Raw genomic sequence first — 15,910 nt, 5'->3', positions numbered from 1 at the left:
TCCAAGCTTTTGAGAGTTTTGACTACAACGGTTGCCGATCACCGCCTGCTGCTGGGTAAGAACTGGTAAGAATTTGAGATTTGCTTGACGGATTTGCGACACCCGCCACCACCACCACTTGTTAGTAGTCTGGAGGATCATATTCTTGTGTGTTTCTATTGCTGCTAACCATGCCAGGATCACAAGCCGACGAGACTGACTGGGAGAACTTGACGAACAAGGAGCTTCATGATACGTTTCAGCAAATGATGAGTGGACAGGTGCACGATGTGATAAACAGATTTGAAGAGGCCATGGAGAAGATAGATGGCATGGAGAAGACGTTTGAAACAAAGCTCGATAACAAGTTTGCTGAATTGCTTTCGCGTTTTCCACCACCACCACCGGCTGCTCCTGCCGCACCTCTGCAACAACAGCAACAACATCGACTACCTCCACGTCGGGAAACAGCCCTCCGCCGAGCGAGCCGTGTCCCTCTTTAGTCGGGCCAAACTGCTGGTGCTGCTGTTGATACTTCTGTGGCTCCTACTGCTGATGTGGAGGAGGATGATTATGTGGGAGATTATGAGGATGAGATTGATCAAAATCAGAACTACGTGCCACCACCAGCACAGCAACCACCAGGTCGTCCACATGCAAATAATGGCAATGGTAGGGCTCACCCTCAGGTACGAGATCATGACCATCTCCCTAAACTAAAATTGAATATTCCACCATTTGAGGGTAGATATGTTCCTGATATATATCTTACTTGGGAGTTAGAAACTGAACAACGATTTACATGTTTACAATATCCCGAGGAGAGACGTGTTCCTGCTGCTGTTTGTGCATTCACTAGTTTTGCATGTGTTTGGTGGTCTGAGCATTGTAGATTATATCCTATTCCGGCTACTTGGGCTGCTTTGAAAACTGCTATGCGTACTCGTTGGGTTCCACCATATTATCAACGTGAATTACTTCAAAAATTGCAGCGCTTAAGACAGGGAAAAAATTCTGTAGAAGAATATTATCAGGAATTACAAACTGACATGATTAGATGTGGTATTGTTGAGGAGAATGAAGCTATGCTTGCACGTTTTATGGGTGGATTAAATAGAGAGATTCAGACGATTATAGAGTATAAGGAGTATACTAATATCACTCGTTTATTCCATCTTGCTTGTAAAGCTGAACGTGAAGTGCAGGATCGACAGGCATTGGCGCGGACTAACTTTTCTGCAGGTCGACCTTCATCATGGACACCACACGCATCATCTACTTCCACACGTTCTGCTACACCGGCGCCTCCGTCGGCTGCCACCTCCAACCGTGATACAATAAAGCAGGCACAATCACCACTATCTGCCAAGAGCATACCTTCTGGGCCTGCAAAGAGCTCTTCTTCATCCATGGCATCAACAGGGCAAACACATGATATTATATGTCAACGTTGCAAGGGTGGAGGTCCTTATGCGAGAGAATAACCATCTAAGCGTGTGATGATTGTTACTGAGGATGGTTGGTATGAGTCCGCTAGTGACTATGATGAGGAGACTTTGGCTCTTATTACACGTGAAGAACACGGTGGAGACGATTCTGATCATGAGACGCAATACATGGCTTCTGAAGATGCTGACAAGTATGAATGTTTAGTTGCTCAACGTGTTTTGAGTGTGCAGGTTACACAAGTTGAGCAAAATCAGAGGCATAATTTGTTCCATACAAAGGGAGTTGTGAAGGAACGTTCTGTTCGCGTGATCATAGATGGAGGGAGCTGCAATAACTTGGCTAGCATGGAGATGGTGGAGAAGCTATCTCTCACAACAAGACCACATCCACATCCTTACTAGATCCAATGGTTCAACAACAGCGGCAAGGTTAAGGTAACACGTACTGTTCGTGTGCATTTTAGTATCTCTACATATGCTGATTATGTTGATTGTGATGTGGTACCTATGCAAGCATGTTCCTTATTACTTGGTAGACCATGGCAATTTGATAAAAATTCTGTACACCATGGTAGAAACAATCAGTATACTCTTGTTCATAACGATAAAAATATTACTTTGCTTCCTGTGACTCCTGATTCCATTTTGAAAGATGATATTAATAGAGCTAATAAAGCAAAACAGGAGACAAATAAGAGTGAAAATCAGATTGTGGCAAAAGAATTTGAGCACCAAATGAAGCCTAATAATAAACCATCTACTGTTGTTTCTGAAATTAAATTGAAAAGTGCATGTTTACTTGCCACCAAATCTGATATTGATGAGCTAGATTTTAGCAAATCTGTTTGCTATGCTTTTGTGTGCAAAGAGGCATTATTTTTATTCGAGGACGTGCCTTCCTCTTTGCCCCCTGCTGTCACTAACATTTTGCAGGAATTCGCTGACGTCTTTCCACAAGACGTGCCACCGGGATTACCACCTATTCGAGGGATTGAGCATCAAATTGACTTAATTCTCGGTGCTTCGCTACCCAACCGTGCACCATACCGTACCAATCCAGAGGAGACGAAGGAGATTATGCATCAAGTACAAGAACTGCTCGACAAAGTTTATATACGCGAATCCCTTAGTCCTTGTGCTGTTCCTATCATTTTAGTGCCGAAAAAGGATGGTACGTCGCGTATGTGCGTTGATTGTAGAGGCATTAATAATATTACTATTCGTTATCGTCATCCTATTCCTAGGCTAGATGATATGCTTGATAAATTGAGTGGCTCTACAATATTCTCCAAAGTTGATTTGCGTAGTGGATACCATCAAATTCGTATGAAATTGGGTGATGAATGGAAAACAACATTTAAAACTAAGTTTGGATTATATGAGTGGTTAGTCATGCCTTTTGGGTTAACTAATGCACCTAGTACTTTCATGAGGTTAATGAACGAAGTTTTACGTGCTTTCATTGGACGATTTGTGGTAGTTTACTTTGATGACATATTGATTTATAGCAAATCTTTGGAGGAACATTTGGAACATTTACGTGCTGTTTTTATTGCTCTACGTGATGCACGTTTGTTTGGAAACCTTCGGAAAGTGCACCTTTTGCACCGACCGAGTATCTTTTCTTGGCTATGTTGTTACTTCACAGGGAATTGAAGTTGATAAAGCCAAGATTGAAGCTATTGAGAGTTGGCCGCAGCGCAAAACGGTCACACAAGTGAGGAGTTTCCTTGGCCTCGCTGGTTTCTAGTCGTTTTGTGAGAGATTTCAGCACCATTGCTGCACCTCTCAACGAGCTTACAGAGAAGGATGTGCCTTTTGTTTTGGGTACCGCACAGGAAGAAGCCTTCACGGTATTGAAAGGTAAGTTGACACATGCTCCTTTACTCCAACTTCCTGATTTTAATAAGACTTTTGAGCTTAAATGTGATGCTAGTGGAATTGGATTAGGAGGTGTGTTATTACAAGATGGCAAACCTGTTGCATACTTTTCTGAAAAATTGAGTGGGCCTAGTCTGAACTATTCTAGTTATGATAAAGAATTATATGCTCTTGTTCAGACCTTAGAAACATGGCAACATTATTTATGGCCCAAGGAATTTGTTATACATTCTGATCATGAATCTTTGAAACACATTAAAAGTCAAGCAAAACTGAACCGTAGACATGCTAAATGGGTTGAATTCATTGAGACTTTCCCTTATGTCATTAAACACAAGAAGGGTAAAGAAAATGTTATTGCTGATGCCTTGTCTCGTCGTTATACTATGCTTTCACAACTTGACTTTAATATTGCGATATAAGATGAAAGCTTTATTGATCAAGGTGGGGTTCTGTGACGTCTTGGTCTGGTCGTTGGACACAAACGAAGTACGCGAAGTTGCAGCTATGGCGAACTTTTAATCTAAACAAAACCCAAGTCTAAACGACGCCCTAAGGGCTGTATATATGGAGGAAGAGGGGGGAATTTCGTGGCCCTTGAGGGTGGGGTCCGAAACCAACCCTAACTCTTGTTTCCCCACACATACGGACTCTAAAAATAGCCTATACTTAAGTATTTCGAAATTACATGGGCCTGGCCCATTAATAAGGTGACGCAGCACCTAGAATAGCCTATGGACGAATATTATGAAGTGGCATCTTGTATATTTCGTCCAAGGCTTCATGCACTCCTGATGCTGGCTTCAAAGTCCTGAAATCATCACTTGTAACTCCGTTCTTGATCCCCTTGCGCATGCCATCAACTCCATGCGTGTTCTTGCTCCAATGTTCATCCTTCTCCAAGCTAGGCCCTTCATTTGTAAGCAAAACAAATGTATCCAATTTCGGCACCCTCATAATCTCATGAACATTAGAATCATTACCAAGAAACGAAAGTACCTGGTAATTTAATTGGCGTGCGCGAGCTCTAGTAATTGGTCCAGTATATGTAACAGTAGGGGCTGTGGGTGTAACAATGGTATTGATGTCCTCATCAGGAGCCGCAGACTCCATGTATCCTCCAGGGAATCCGCGCTCCGGTCATCCTCGTCGTCATTGGTGACCCCACCTCGCCGCCAGCCTCTGGATCCGCCTCCCCGGCCCCTGCCTCGCATGGATCAGCCCCCTGCAAGCTCCAACTGCCGCCGCCAATCTACATCGAGCCGCCGCGCCGCCGCCAGCCGCTTGAGCCGCCGCATTGACCCCGTCCCGATTTAAAAAGGATCACGGGTTGAATACTCTAAACCACGGGGTGTTTTATGCAAAAACGAATCGTTTTTCCATATCCACTAACAAAGGGACTGCGGGTTGATTTCTCTAAAACAGAGGGTCTTTTCTGCAAAACAGCCGGCGACGTACCATCAGAAGCAATCGCTGGTTTATTAGTAGGTAAAGATAGATGCTAATAATTTTTAATATAAATTTGGTCAAATTTAGCAAAGTTTGACTTTCAGCAAATCCAATGTGCAGAGTAAAAAGTGCCGGAGGGAGTAATTCAAATCTCTACCAAGACTACAAACGACACATTTCTCTAAATCGAAGTGATCCCTAGCTTAATTAGAAGCACTACTACGAAACTACATCCTCTCTTAACATCACGCAAAGATAACTGCAATTCTGATGGTCCTCTTAGCATCACGCGCTGGTGCTCTGGGTCTTGCGGATGCAGACGCACACATGGAGCTTCTTGGTCTGTTCCCCGTGGAGAAACCCCGGATGCACAGGGAGAGCCTCATAGTTGTAGTATCCCAAATCAGCGGGGGCCTGGCAGCTCGCCACGACCTTCCTTTCCAGCTTCAACATGAGCCCCTTAGCCGGAGGGCCCTCCACTGCGACCGAGGAACTGTACACCGGAACAGCGACAGCTTTATTCCGGACACACAAAAGGTTCACGAAGAAGAAGTCCTTGTTACGGACAATGTCCATGAGGAACACGCCATCGTCCTCCTCCGCGACCAAGAGTTTCTGGCAAGGCTCCTTATTCAGCTCGTCGAACACATACGTCGAACACATACGGGTGGTTCTCGCCGTAGGTGATCTTGTGGGCGGGCCAGCCGTGCCGGCTGGACTTCTCCGTGAGGTGGCGCACGAGATCCGCCGGCAAGCCCTCGAAAGAGCACTCCGGGCACAAACAGGGCGCGAACCCGCACGCGGCTGCGTGCGCCGCGGCGTCGCGGAAGGCCAAGGTGCCCCCGCAGCCGTACTTCTTGTATGGGCACGAGACCTTGGCGTTGCTGAATAGGGTATCCAGGTATGGGCTCTTGACGTAGACCACGGACGCGGCCAAATCTGTACAAGAAGAGCACTTGTAGTCGCCGGCCGGCCCACTAACGCCGCCGTCCTCGTTGTCGTCGCCGGCCAGCCCACTAACGCCGCCGCCCTCGTTGCCGTCGTCATCATCACCACTGTCGTCGCCGCTGCTATCGTCGTCATCGTCGTCGCCGCCACCGACACAGCCGCCGCATGCTACGTGCCGCATACGGGAGCACTGCGATCGATGCCATACACCAAATAAAAGAATCAATCGATCGTTCTTGTGGGTGTACAGTGAATGCAAATTTTGGTTTGTTCGGTTTACCAGATACAGAGAAGGCTTGAGGGGGTGATGGCACTCGTTGCAGTGTAGCACTGTCTTCGGCATGACGGACTCCAGCAGTGTCATCACATCTCCCTCCGCCGCCGCTGCTGCGACAGTGCCGCCTGCTAGCACCATCCCGCTAGACGCCTCAGCCGGCGTCTCTACGGCAACTGGAGTGGCCGCTGCCTCCACTGCGGCGAAGCTAGACGACGTCACCGGCCGCTACGGCGCCTCTGCTGCAACAGGACTGGGCACCGCCACCGGCTTCAGGCCTGGCCGGCCCTTTGCCGGAGGCGTTTCCCCGTCCCCGGTGTTCTTCCTCTTGTCGCCCATCGCCGTGAGAGAGAGCTCTGCTTGGAAAAAGGGTTGAGAGGATATGGTTTACTACACGTGAGAGAGAGAGAGAGCTCCGCTTGGATATTATATAGAGTAACTCCAAGGCTGAAGCATGCGTACAGCGTACTCATTTACAGTAGCACACACAAACGTCAACGTGGAGTAATTCTCTCTGCTCTGCTCTGCCCGGTGTAGTCTTGTCAAAGTCGATTAGACCATGCATGCATGGACGACAGGAGATGCTCCATCGAGTGCTCCTCTGACAATGCAAACAAAAACTCGGCGGATGGTGTTTATGGTAGAGCCAGCCCACTCTCAATGGTTCAACAAAAGAAACTCCTTGATGGTAGCAGGTTTAAATTTGAGCAAAGAATGCCAAATATCCAAATTCGATTCTAATGAAAAGCATTGTCCAGAAAATGATTTATAGGTATTAGGTATTGTTTAAATTAACTTGCAATGTCTTTTTTGCTCTTTTTTATGTCCAAACCGGACATAAGTTTGAGATGCGGTGGCTAGTTTGGCGCACCGACAAGCGGACAGACAACGGACGTTCGCTTTGCTGACGTACAAATTCCGAACAAAACGACCGTGTCCGTTTTAAGGTTCGTGTGTCGGACTAAACCTATGGTAATCCAGATTGTAGATACTCTTAGATGTGATTTCTCTTACTACAACTGGGTTCACTGCGCGGAGAGGGATCCTCTGACATGCAAGAGGGAAGTCAGGGAGATACAGTGGCCTCTTTGTGTAAAATATGGAAGGCAAGTTAGAGATTCGACACTGCACAGGAATCACTGTAGATGCACAGATTACTGTGGACAATCACTGTACATAATCGTTGTGTTAAATTACAGCTTATGAAAATCTAGAGAAGGGAAGTCAGGCTACTGTAGCTTTCCCTGACTTCTCTTCCTAAGTCAGAGGATCTGAATCCTTACTGTGCGGGCTGCGGGTGACAAGAACAAACTAGGTTGAAAGGAAAATTCGCCCCATTCTTTTGGATCAAATGCATGAATATTTTTTTTAACAAACTAGCAAGAGCCCTGCTTTGCATTAAGAAAATAAAGTACAATGTCCGTTGCAGTAGTAATAAAATACTACTCCCTTCGTAAACTAATATAAAAGCGTTTAGATCACTAAAATAATGATGTAAATGCTTTTATATTAGTTTGCAGAGGGAGTAATAGCTAAGAAGTAAGAACATCTGTTGGGCCTCGCTATACCCATATGTAAATGGTTACAACACTATATCCTATTGGCCTCTTGAAACAAACCAATATCAGCTTTGGCCTTGTTTGCCACCCTGTTAGCCGTGGTGCTCGAGTTCTTGAAAGTTCCGGCGTTTCTTTTCTTCCATATGTGTGATGAGATGTACAGTACATTGCCCGCATCCCGTGCAGTTAAGGCCAACTCTATTGCACGACCTTAAATAGATGTCCGCTTTGTCCGGATTCTATTCGTTTGGAATGACAATGAGTGCTAAAACGGATATGCATGTTCGGATTAAGTTGGAGGCGCCCAACGTGCGGCTCGACCCCAAAACGTCCGCCTCGTCCCCTACCTGCGTCCCGCGCCGCTCCGTGCCCACCCGCACTGTTCCGAGCCCGCCTGCGCCACGCCGGGCGCCCGCCCTGCCCACACGCGCGTCTACGCCCCCGCCTATGCCCGCGCCCGCCCCAGCCCCGCCTGCCCGCCGCGCGCCTGCCCGCCCCCGCGTCGCTCCGAGCACACGCCACCGCGCGCTCGCGCCACGAAGCCCGCGCTTGCCTCGCCTCGCCCCGCCGCCCGTCGCCCACCACCACGCCCGCAGCCGCGCCCCGCCGCCCGTTGCCCCGTCGTGGCCGCGTGGAGGTGGCCGCCGGCTACAAAAGAAGAGAGAGGGAGAGAGAAAAAGGAGAGAGAAGGACGGGTGGGTGGGCAGCCGGGCCCATCTAGTTCTAATTACAGGTGGGCTGGGGGTCACATGCAAAGGGACAGGGGCGGACGAGGACCACGCAGAAAATGTCTGGGCGTGTTTGTTTCAGACCCAAAACCAGAACGAGTTTGCTCTGAGAATGGGTCGATGCGGACAAGAAACAGACTTTTTTTAGGACGGGTCGCGCGTTGGGACGTCTCGTATGTCCGTTTTACCTCAAACAGACGGCCCCGGACGATTTGGGGTCATGCGGTGGAGTTGGCCTAAGGCCAATTCCAGCACGTGACCCATTTCTACTCCAAATCGTCCGTTTGTGTCCGTTTGGGGTAAAACGAACAAACCGAACGACCCAACGCATGGAAGCATACGGACGTTTCGTCCGATTTGTGTGGGCTTTTGTCCCATTTCTAGACCAAAGTTGCTCTCGATTTGTGGCCAAAGCGGACAGAAAGCGGACGTCTTCGCGTCCTCGTCGTCTGTCTGTGTCCGCCTCGACCCCACCCGTCACTCTCTCCTTTTCTGTACCTAGCCCACCATACGGATAAAATCCGGACAAAATGGGTATAGATTTAAGGTAGCAGCGTTAGACGCAGCGAGTTTGTGCGGCCTCTGTCTGGCGTTTGTTCTCTCTATTTTTACCCTATTCAGACAAAATTCCAGACAAAATAGGTATAAATTTAGAGTTGTGCGGTGGAGTTGGCATAAGTGAATCAAACTGCCCAACTCAGGGCCTCTTGATTCATAGGATTGCAAAAACATAGGAATAGGAAAATCGTAGTATTGGAATGGCATGTTCATTGGATCCCTATAGGATTTGAGTTTGTTTGATTGTGTCACGGGAAAAATAAAGGATTTCTTTCAAAAGGTTGAAGTGGATGTTAAAATTCCTGTGAAATGTAGTATAAATGAATCCTTGAAAAAAAATGCTACAGGATTCAATCCTACGAATCAAACGACCAACATAGAAAAAATTCCTAAGGATTCTAATCCTTCAAAGATTTTATGAAAATCTCTTTGAGTGCAAAGATTTCTCCTGTACTACATCGAGAGGCATCCATAGGCACATGTTGGCGTGCCCTCCCGCCTGTGGTGAATGCCCGATGCGTTGTCCCATCGTAGCTGCGGACGCACTTGGGCTAGGGCCAGTGTAGCGTACTAGACCTAGCATAGTAATCGAGTGTTCCGCACATCAGCTTCCTACTTCATGCAGAGCTGCACATCACGATGGAGCAGATGGGATGGGAGCGTGGGAGTGCATGCCCGGCGATACGATATCTTGCTTTTAATTTTTGCACGGGGAAGGAGGAAAACACGCTCGCTCTCCCGGGCCGTTCTTGGAAGTTGGAGCCCAACCCTGCAACGCGCTCCCTCTCTCATCCATGCGAGCCGTCTTCTTCTCCTCTCCTTGCCAAGCCTAGCCTAGCTCATCCCACTCCTCTCCTCGCCACTAAGCCACACGCCGGGCGGTGCCCAGCTCCACGCAGCCGCATTCGTGGAGAAGATGGGCAAGCGGAGGGTTGAGAGGTCGCTTCCCACGGAGAAGACGGCGGACGCCGGCGCCGTCGTGAAGCGGACGCGCTCCGGTTCCCACGCGCTCGCGCCGCCGCCCTCTCGGTCTCCGGCCGCCGTTCAGCCGCCCGCAGAGAGCGGCGATGGCAGGTTGTCGGCGGACGTGTCCGCCGTCGAGCCTGCCGGGAGGCGAACACGGTCCAAATCCAACCCGCGCCTACCTCCTCCACCGACGGCGCAGAAGAAGGTTTCCTGGGCGGTAATCTCTATCCAACTTGTTTCACGCAAAAAAATAAATCTCTATCCAACTTGTTATGCATTTAGGGTCCCTTTGGTTTACAACTTGTTATGCCTTTAGGGCCCCTGGGTTCAAAGGAAAATTGCCTCCATTTTTCCTTCGCCCCAGTCCTTTGAACCAAATGCGTGAATATTTTTTTAACGAACTAGCAAGAGCCCTGCTTTGCATTAAGAAGATAGAGTACAATGTCCGTTACAGCAAGAAAAGAATGGTTAAGAAGTAAGAACAGCTGTTGGACCTCGCAACACTCATATGTAAATGGTTACAACACTATATCCTAGTATTGGCCTCTTGGAACAAGCCAATATCAGCTTTGGCCTTGTTTGCCACCCTGCTAGCCGTGGCGTTCTAGTTCTCAGAAGTTCTGGCGTTTCTTTCCTTCCATATGTGCCATGCGACATTGCCGTAGTCACCCGCGTCCTGCCAGCTTGGTTCGATGCTCTTCCTTTTAATCGATTCCACCACCTGTTGATTGATGTTGCAGAACGCGCAATTCTCACCATCGGTGCATGTGCATCAGCAATGCATTGCTAGACATCTTCTGCAAAAGGGCAGTGGAGGCCTGGAGAGTGATGCGGGCTGTTGTCTCAAGGGTCTGATCGCATAGCGTGCAATTGTCAACAGCGGGGCAGCCCCTGCATCTTAGTCTGTTCGACGTCCAATTGTGATTCTGCAGGAGCAGCCACATATAGAGTTTCTTGGTTGGTTCAACCTTTGCTCACCAAATTTGATCAAGTCTCGGTTGTGGAATCCGGGGTGAGAAACTAAAAATGGTAAGCTGAGGTGACCGAGTAAGATCCATCACATGTTAAGTTCCACTCTGATGCAGTTGTTTTCTGTCGTAAGCTGAACATTTTGAATAAGTTCCCAGAGTTGTATGGACTGATCAATTTCCTCTGTGGACGCAATACATTGCAATCCTTTCATCCATCTCCCATAAGCCAAGGCCTCTTTAACTGCTAGATTTTTCCGGCATGCTAAACGAAACGCACTGGGCGCTAACTCCTTTGGGGCCTGACTAAACATCCGCTTCTCTGTCAAGAATCGAGCGACCGACCTGTCACCAAGAGTGATAGTGGCGCAGGCCGCAAACATCTGCTTACCAGTCATGTTGCAAGGTCCAGGAGTCCCTTTCCATGGTTTGTTTTTGTCCTACCACTTGTTCGACAGCCATCCTAACCTCAACGATCTTCCAAAACACCCAGTTTCCTTTATACCCAATCCTCCATTTTGTTTGGGAGCACATACTTCTCTCCAGATTTTTTAGGGGGTTACCAAGCATTTCCCTCCATGTCCCTCTTCATCAGCGTTCCACAAAAAAGATCCTTCCAATCTTATTTAGTCTCTTCTCAACCCAGGCATTTGCAGCGAAAATCGTGAGGAAGTATGTTGCCATAGCAGTTATCACCGAGTTGATGAGTAGCAGCCTGCCTGGCCTTGTGATCATCTTCCCTTTGCAAGGCTTCAACCTTGCAGGTGGTTTGTCAAGCATAGGCTCATCATAAGAAAATTTCCTATTCCTACAATTTTCCTCCACTTTTCGTATGAACCAAAGGAGCCCTTACTTTGATTTTTCAAGATATTTCTTATACTCCTAAATGGTCATATACAATCTTCGACACTTATATTTGTTTAACCAACCCAAACTGCCATGCGTTGAGCACTCAAGTAACCATGTACGACCTTTTCTCTTCACATGTAAATATACAAGCAAGTTTCATATTTATTCTAAAGAAAGTGTTTTCAATTTGGAGTTTCAGACACCAGTATCTGATACAAGCAAAGAAGGCAGTAAGCAAAGAGCAGTTCCGAACGCCAAGATGAGGACAAGGACGCAACCACCCAGGAGAGGAGAAGGAGCCGCAGGTCTTATCACCTCTAACTAGTACCGTATAATGCTTTGAGTTACTACAGAGTTGAATCACATTTCAAATAAAAAACAAATAATTAAAGAGAGCTGAATCACACTTCATGTAGTTCTTTAATAGAACCAGATAAATAACATGTCATTTTCTTTTGAGGAATCTGAAATCTACTCGCTGTTTGTTACTGCCCAATATATACATATAGTGCCAAAAAAGGTATAAATTACTGTCATCTGATTTGAACTAGAGAGTGACCTGCATTTGCGTGGATAAATTTTAGTGAATATCTATTGCTCCTAATATAGGCATCGTCTCAAATACACCACCTGGACCAATGTTTCTTATGTGTACATGTTTGTGTAATATTATTGAAAATAGTACTATGAAAACAAACCATTAACGGGATATTCCTTGATGTAACCAAGCTAAAGCTTTAACATATTGATTGTCATTGTTAGAGATGTTAACAGTATGCTTGATAGTCTATAGGTAATTAGAAACCAAAGGAGTAACATGTTGAGACAACACGTTAAAAAAATCCTTTTACATTAAAGAATTAAAATCTAAACACGATTGTCTCACATATTAAACTTTGTGCTCTCTTCGTTCACCGCCACAACATTTTCTGCATCGCAATTACTTTGAGTTGTTAGTGTAGTGCCTTGCATTTACACCCATCCTATCCCATCCGTCCTCAATTTTTTAAAGGGCTCTCTTCTACATTGCTCTCATCATAGCTTGTCTTTTCTGATTATGCATATAGTTTTCATCTAGTAATATAGTACAACTAACACGGCTTATCACATACTACCTCCGTTTGGGTTTATTAGTCCCCTTTGTGTTTTGTGTTAAATTTTGACCGTAGATTTGGCCAGCAAGATATAAGTTGTATGTCACAAAACTTATATTGTTGGATTCATATTTGAAAGAGGTTTTCAATGATACTATTTCTATGGTATATAGCTTAGTTTTTGATAGTTAAATCAAAGGTCAAAGTTTAACTTAAAATACAAGGAGGACTAATAAACCAGGATGGAGGTAGTATTTGATACGATGTCTTACTTTGAATATTTACTCTTACATGATGTAACCATTATTTGGAATTAATAACATTTGCCATGATGGCTTTTCACTAGAAAAACATTTATGGTTGTTGCTGCAACGTATTGTGTGCTGCTTCCTTCATGTACAATACACTCACTCACCCACACATCATAGTGGAATCAATCTTTCCTTTTTCTCAATTTAGCACCTTTTCAATTATTTTTCATTTCAATCTACTTCAGATATTTCTTAATATAAGAAATACAATTTCCTTCATGAAATAGTTGGACGTCAAAAAAAGAAAACCGTCAAAACTCTACTCTCTTCCACAATCCCATCTAGCTCGATCTTGTTGACACATATGGTACATCTTCTCTATGTTCCGTTGACGAAAACAACCAATGAATGCTGATAAATCTGCCGGATGTTACATTGACATGGTTTATCCATCGTTATATACTGCAGGTTATCAAAAATACATAAAATTCCTAAATTTACTTGAAATTTGATCTGCATTCCAGCTCTGCTTCAGTTAAAAAGTTGCTTAAATATTCTTATCTCTTATATTAGCAGTGTGTACATATTTGTTATTCTATTAAATTAGTCTAGTTAGGGCCGTGGACATAAACCATGTACATCTTTCTCCCCCACTAGAAGTACTACCTCCGTCCCACAATATAAGAACGTTTTTTTACACTACACTAGTGTCAAAAATGCTCTTATATTATGGGACAGAGGGAGTAATATATAAATGTAAAAAATCATTGGGTCTTAGATTGTGCTTCCACCTTAGATTGTTTTTAATGACTTGCATTTATCCGTGAAATTCTAGCCTTAAAAAGAATGCCAATTTTTTATCCTTTGAAAGTCCGCCAACTTAGATGCCCATTTTTCTGTCAACTTTAGCTACTTTTTATATTACTTGGTATAAATAAATTGCATGACTTTTCTTACATATGTGGAGTCCTCAAGTAAAGTTTCTTTGCAGGCGAGGCAAGCAATGCGTCGGTGATCCCTCCTGGAAATTTTGATCTAGAAAGGCAACCTCGCATGCAACCTACTCATTCCGAGGTACTTTTGTTTCATAAACATTCTTCTGTGCAAGCTTCTAGGCTGAAATTTTCGTCGCTGGTAATATCTTACATATCAGTTAAAAAAATAGTAATGTCTTACATATTGCTTGCTGCACCTCTCTCCTAGTAGGAAACACCAACTAATTTTTGCGTTGCTGAGTTTTGTGTCTTCAGCAACAGCCAGATGGTACAAGGGGTCAGCGGTATCCGAACAAAGGCGAGGTGCAAAAGGAAGCTCAAAGGAGAAGCAAGAGACAAGAACCGAGTGGAAGGGAAAACCTGAGCAGAGGTATTTTTCCTTCCGGACCTTGCGGTATGCACATCTTATGGAAGAATGCTGAATTAACTGATGATCTTCTCTATTTTCATTGTTAGCACTTGTTCCTGCACCGGTGAGAAAAAGCACGAGAAGAAAGTCAAGGCCTTTGCAGTGGTGGCTTGGTGAAAGGTTTCTGTATAACAGTAAGTATGGCGAATTTATTGTTTGTTCTCTTGCAGTTTCACTTTTATGTAGGGTGCCGATAGAAATTTGTGCTCTGAAATGAGGTCTAATGGCTAATAATGGTATTATTGACACTGTCCCTGCTCTTAGAGTACAAAAAATGCAATTCGGCCTTGTTTGGTTCGTAAGGAAAGTGCACATACGAACAGGAAATTTTTCCTTTAGCAGCATTATTCATTCATTTGGTTCAAACAAATAGAGCAAAGGAAAACTGAAGGAATTCTTTTCTCGGATCTCACTTCCAAAAGGAAAAACACAGGACTTTTACATTCGGCTTGTCCCTCATTTTAGAATTCCTACACACAAAGAGGCATCCTAACTATACTTCCTTTTCATGTAACTTGTGCAGATTGGCTACCCGGCGCAATAGGCATTAAATCATATTCTCACGGTGAAGATGGCAAGGTTGCACTGAGAGTGGAATCCTTCCTGCCCAAAAAATATTCAGATCTTGTAGCGAAAGTCGGGATGTACTGAGGTTCTTGGATATGTTTCTGTCGTGACGCTTATATCTATCCTTTTGTGGCATTTGCGATCTTTATCTTAGCCACGCAACAACTTCTGAGATTGATGATGCCATCTATATTTGAACTTGTATCCTGTATTTTCAGAACTTATCGGGCACAGTTGTGCATGTGGGATGAGGCAGATATCTCTCTCCATTGATTGTTTCAACTTTTAAATTTTAAGTCCTTGCATGGCAGTCACATGTTGATGTTCAGGTGCAAAAAAAGGTCATGTCGTCAACAAGGGCCAAGGTTGCCTTGCCTACAAAAGAAGGCCCGTTTATTTCTGGTGGCATCTTTTCAGAAGGAAGAAGTTTCTATCTCCCACCTCTCTATAGCAACCAACAAAACAGTTTTATTGAAAAGGAACCAACAAAATCATATACATAAACCTCTTGTTTTGTTCTTTTACAAGAAAGTTCAGAGCTAGCACTGGGTGATTGGAGCTCCTGTTATGTATGGTGTCGTCAATTGCCAACCAAGCATCTAGGAAACTGAGGTCACAAATTTCATCCAGCTTTCGATTCTTTTGTTTTTTCAAGATGTCAACACGATATTCTGCAACCAAAACAGAGCAAGTTGGACCAAAAAACACACTTTTAGGGAATTTTAGCACATAACACAGACTCCGGGCTAATAAATGAGAAACCCAGCAACTAGTAGTTTAACAAGAAATCTGACAAGTGGGGTCACCTCATTAACTAGAATGATGGTTCGAGTTGAGCTGGCCGTGTCTCCAAATTGATGAAATATATAATATTATTTTGTCATATATGTGGAGTTTTTTAGCTAGCCGGAAAATTTCAAAAACATCTTGTAAATCAAATTAACTGTTCTAGGATAATTCACGTCATTTTCCCCGACATTTAGAAGA

At 44.9% G+C, this 15,910-nt stretch overlaps 2 protein-coding genes across 2 annotated transcripts; one reads left to right on the top strand and one right to left on the bottom strand.

Annotated features, from left to right (window-relative positions):
• Positions 1-4,811: 4,811 nt before the first annotated feature.
• LOC125512720 (E3 ubiquitin-protein ligase SINA-like 3) lies at positions 4,812-6,351 on the bottom strand. Its single transcript, XM_048677812.1, has 2 exons — positions 5,986-6,351; positions 4,812-5,895 (listed from the first exon to the last, which is right to left on the bottom strand). The coding sequence occupies exons 1-2, from the start codon at positions 6,118-6,120 to the stop codon at positions 5,386-5,388; spliced, it is 645 nt and encodes a 214-aa protein (XP_048533769.1). The 5' UTR covers positions 6,121-6,351; the 3' UTR covers positions 4,812-5,385.
• A 3,142-nt stretch (positions 6,352-9,493) lies between these two features.
• On the top strand, positions 9,494-15,180 carry LOC125512719. Its single transcript, XM_048677811.1, has 6 exons — positions 9,494-10,007; positions 11,807-11,912; positions 13,944-14,026; positions 14,203-14,317; positions 14,404-14,490; positions 14,880-15,180. Exons 1-6 carry the CDS (start codon positions 9,741-9,743, stop codon positions 15,005-15,007), a joined length of 786 nt encoding a protein of 261 aa, XP_048533768.1. The 5' UTR covers positions 9,494-9,740; the 3' UTR covers positions 15,008-15,180.
• Positions 15,181-15,910: the final 730 nt, after the last annotated feature.

The sequence above is a fragment of the Triticum urartu genome, chromosome 6, assembly GCF_003073215.2.
Source record: "Triticum urartu cultivar G1812 chromosome 6, Tu2.1, whole genome shotgun sequence".
Lineage (NCBI taxonomy): Eukaryota > Viridiplantae > Streptophyta > Magnoliopsida > Poales > Poaceae > Triticum > Triticum urartu.
This window is presented reverse-complemented; position numbering and strand designations above follow the sequence as displayed.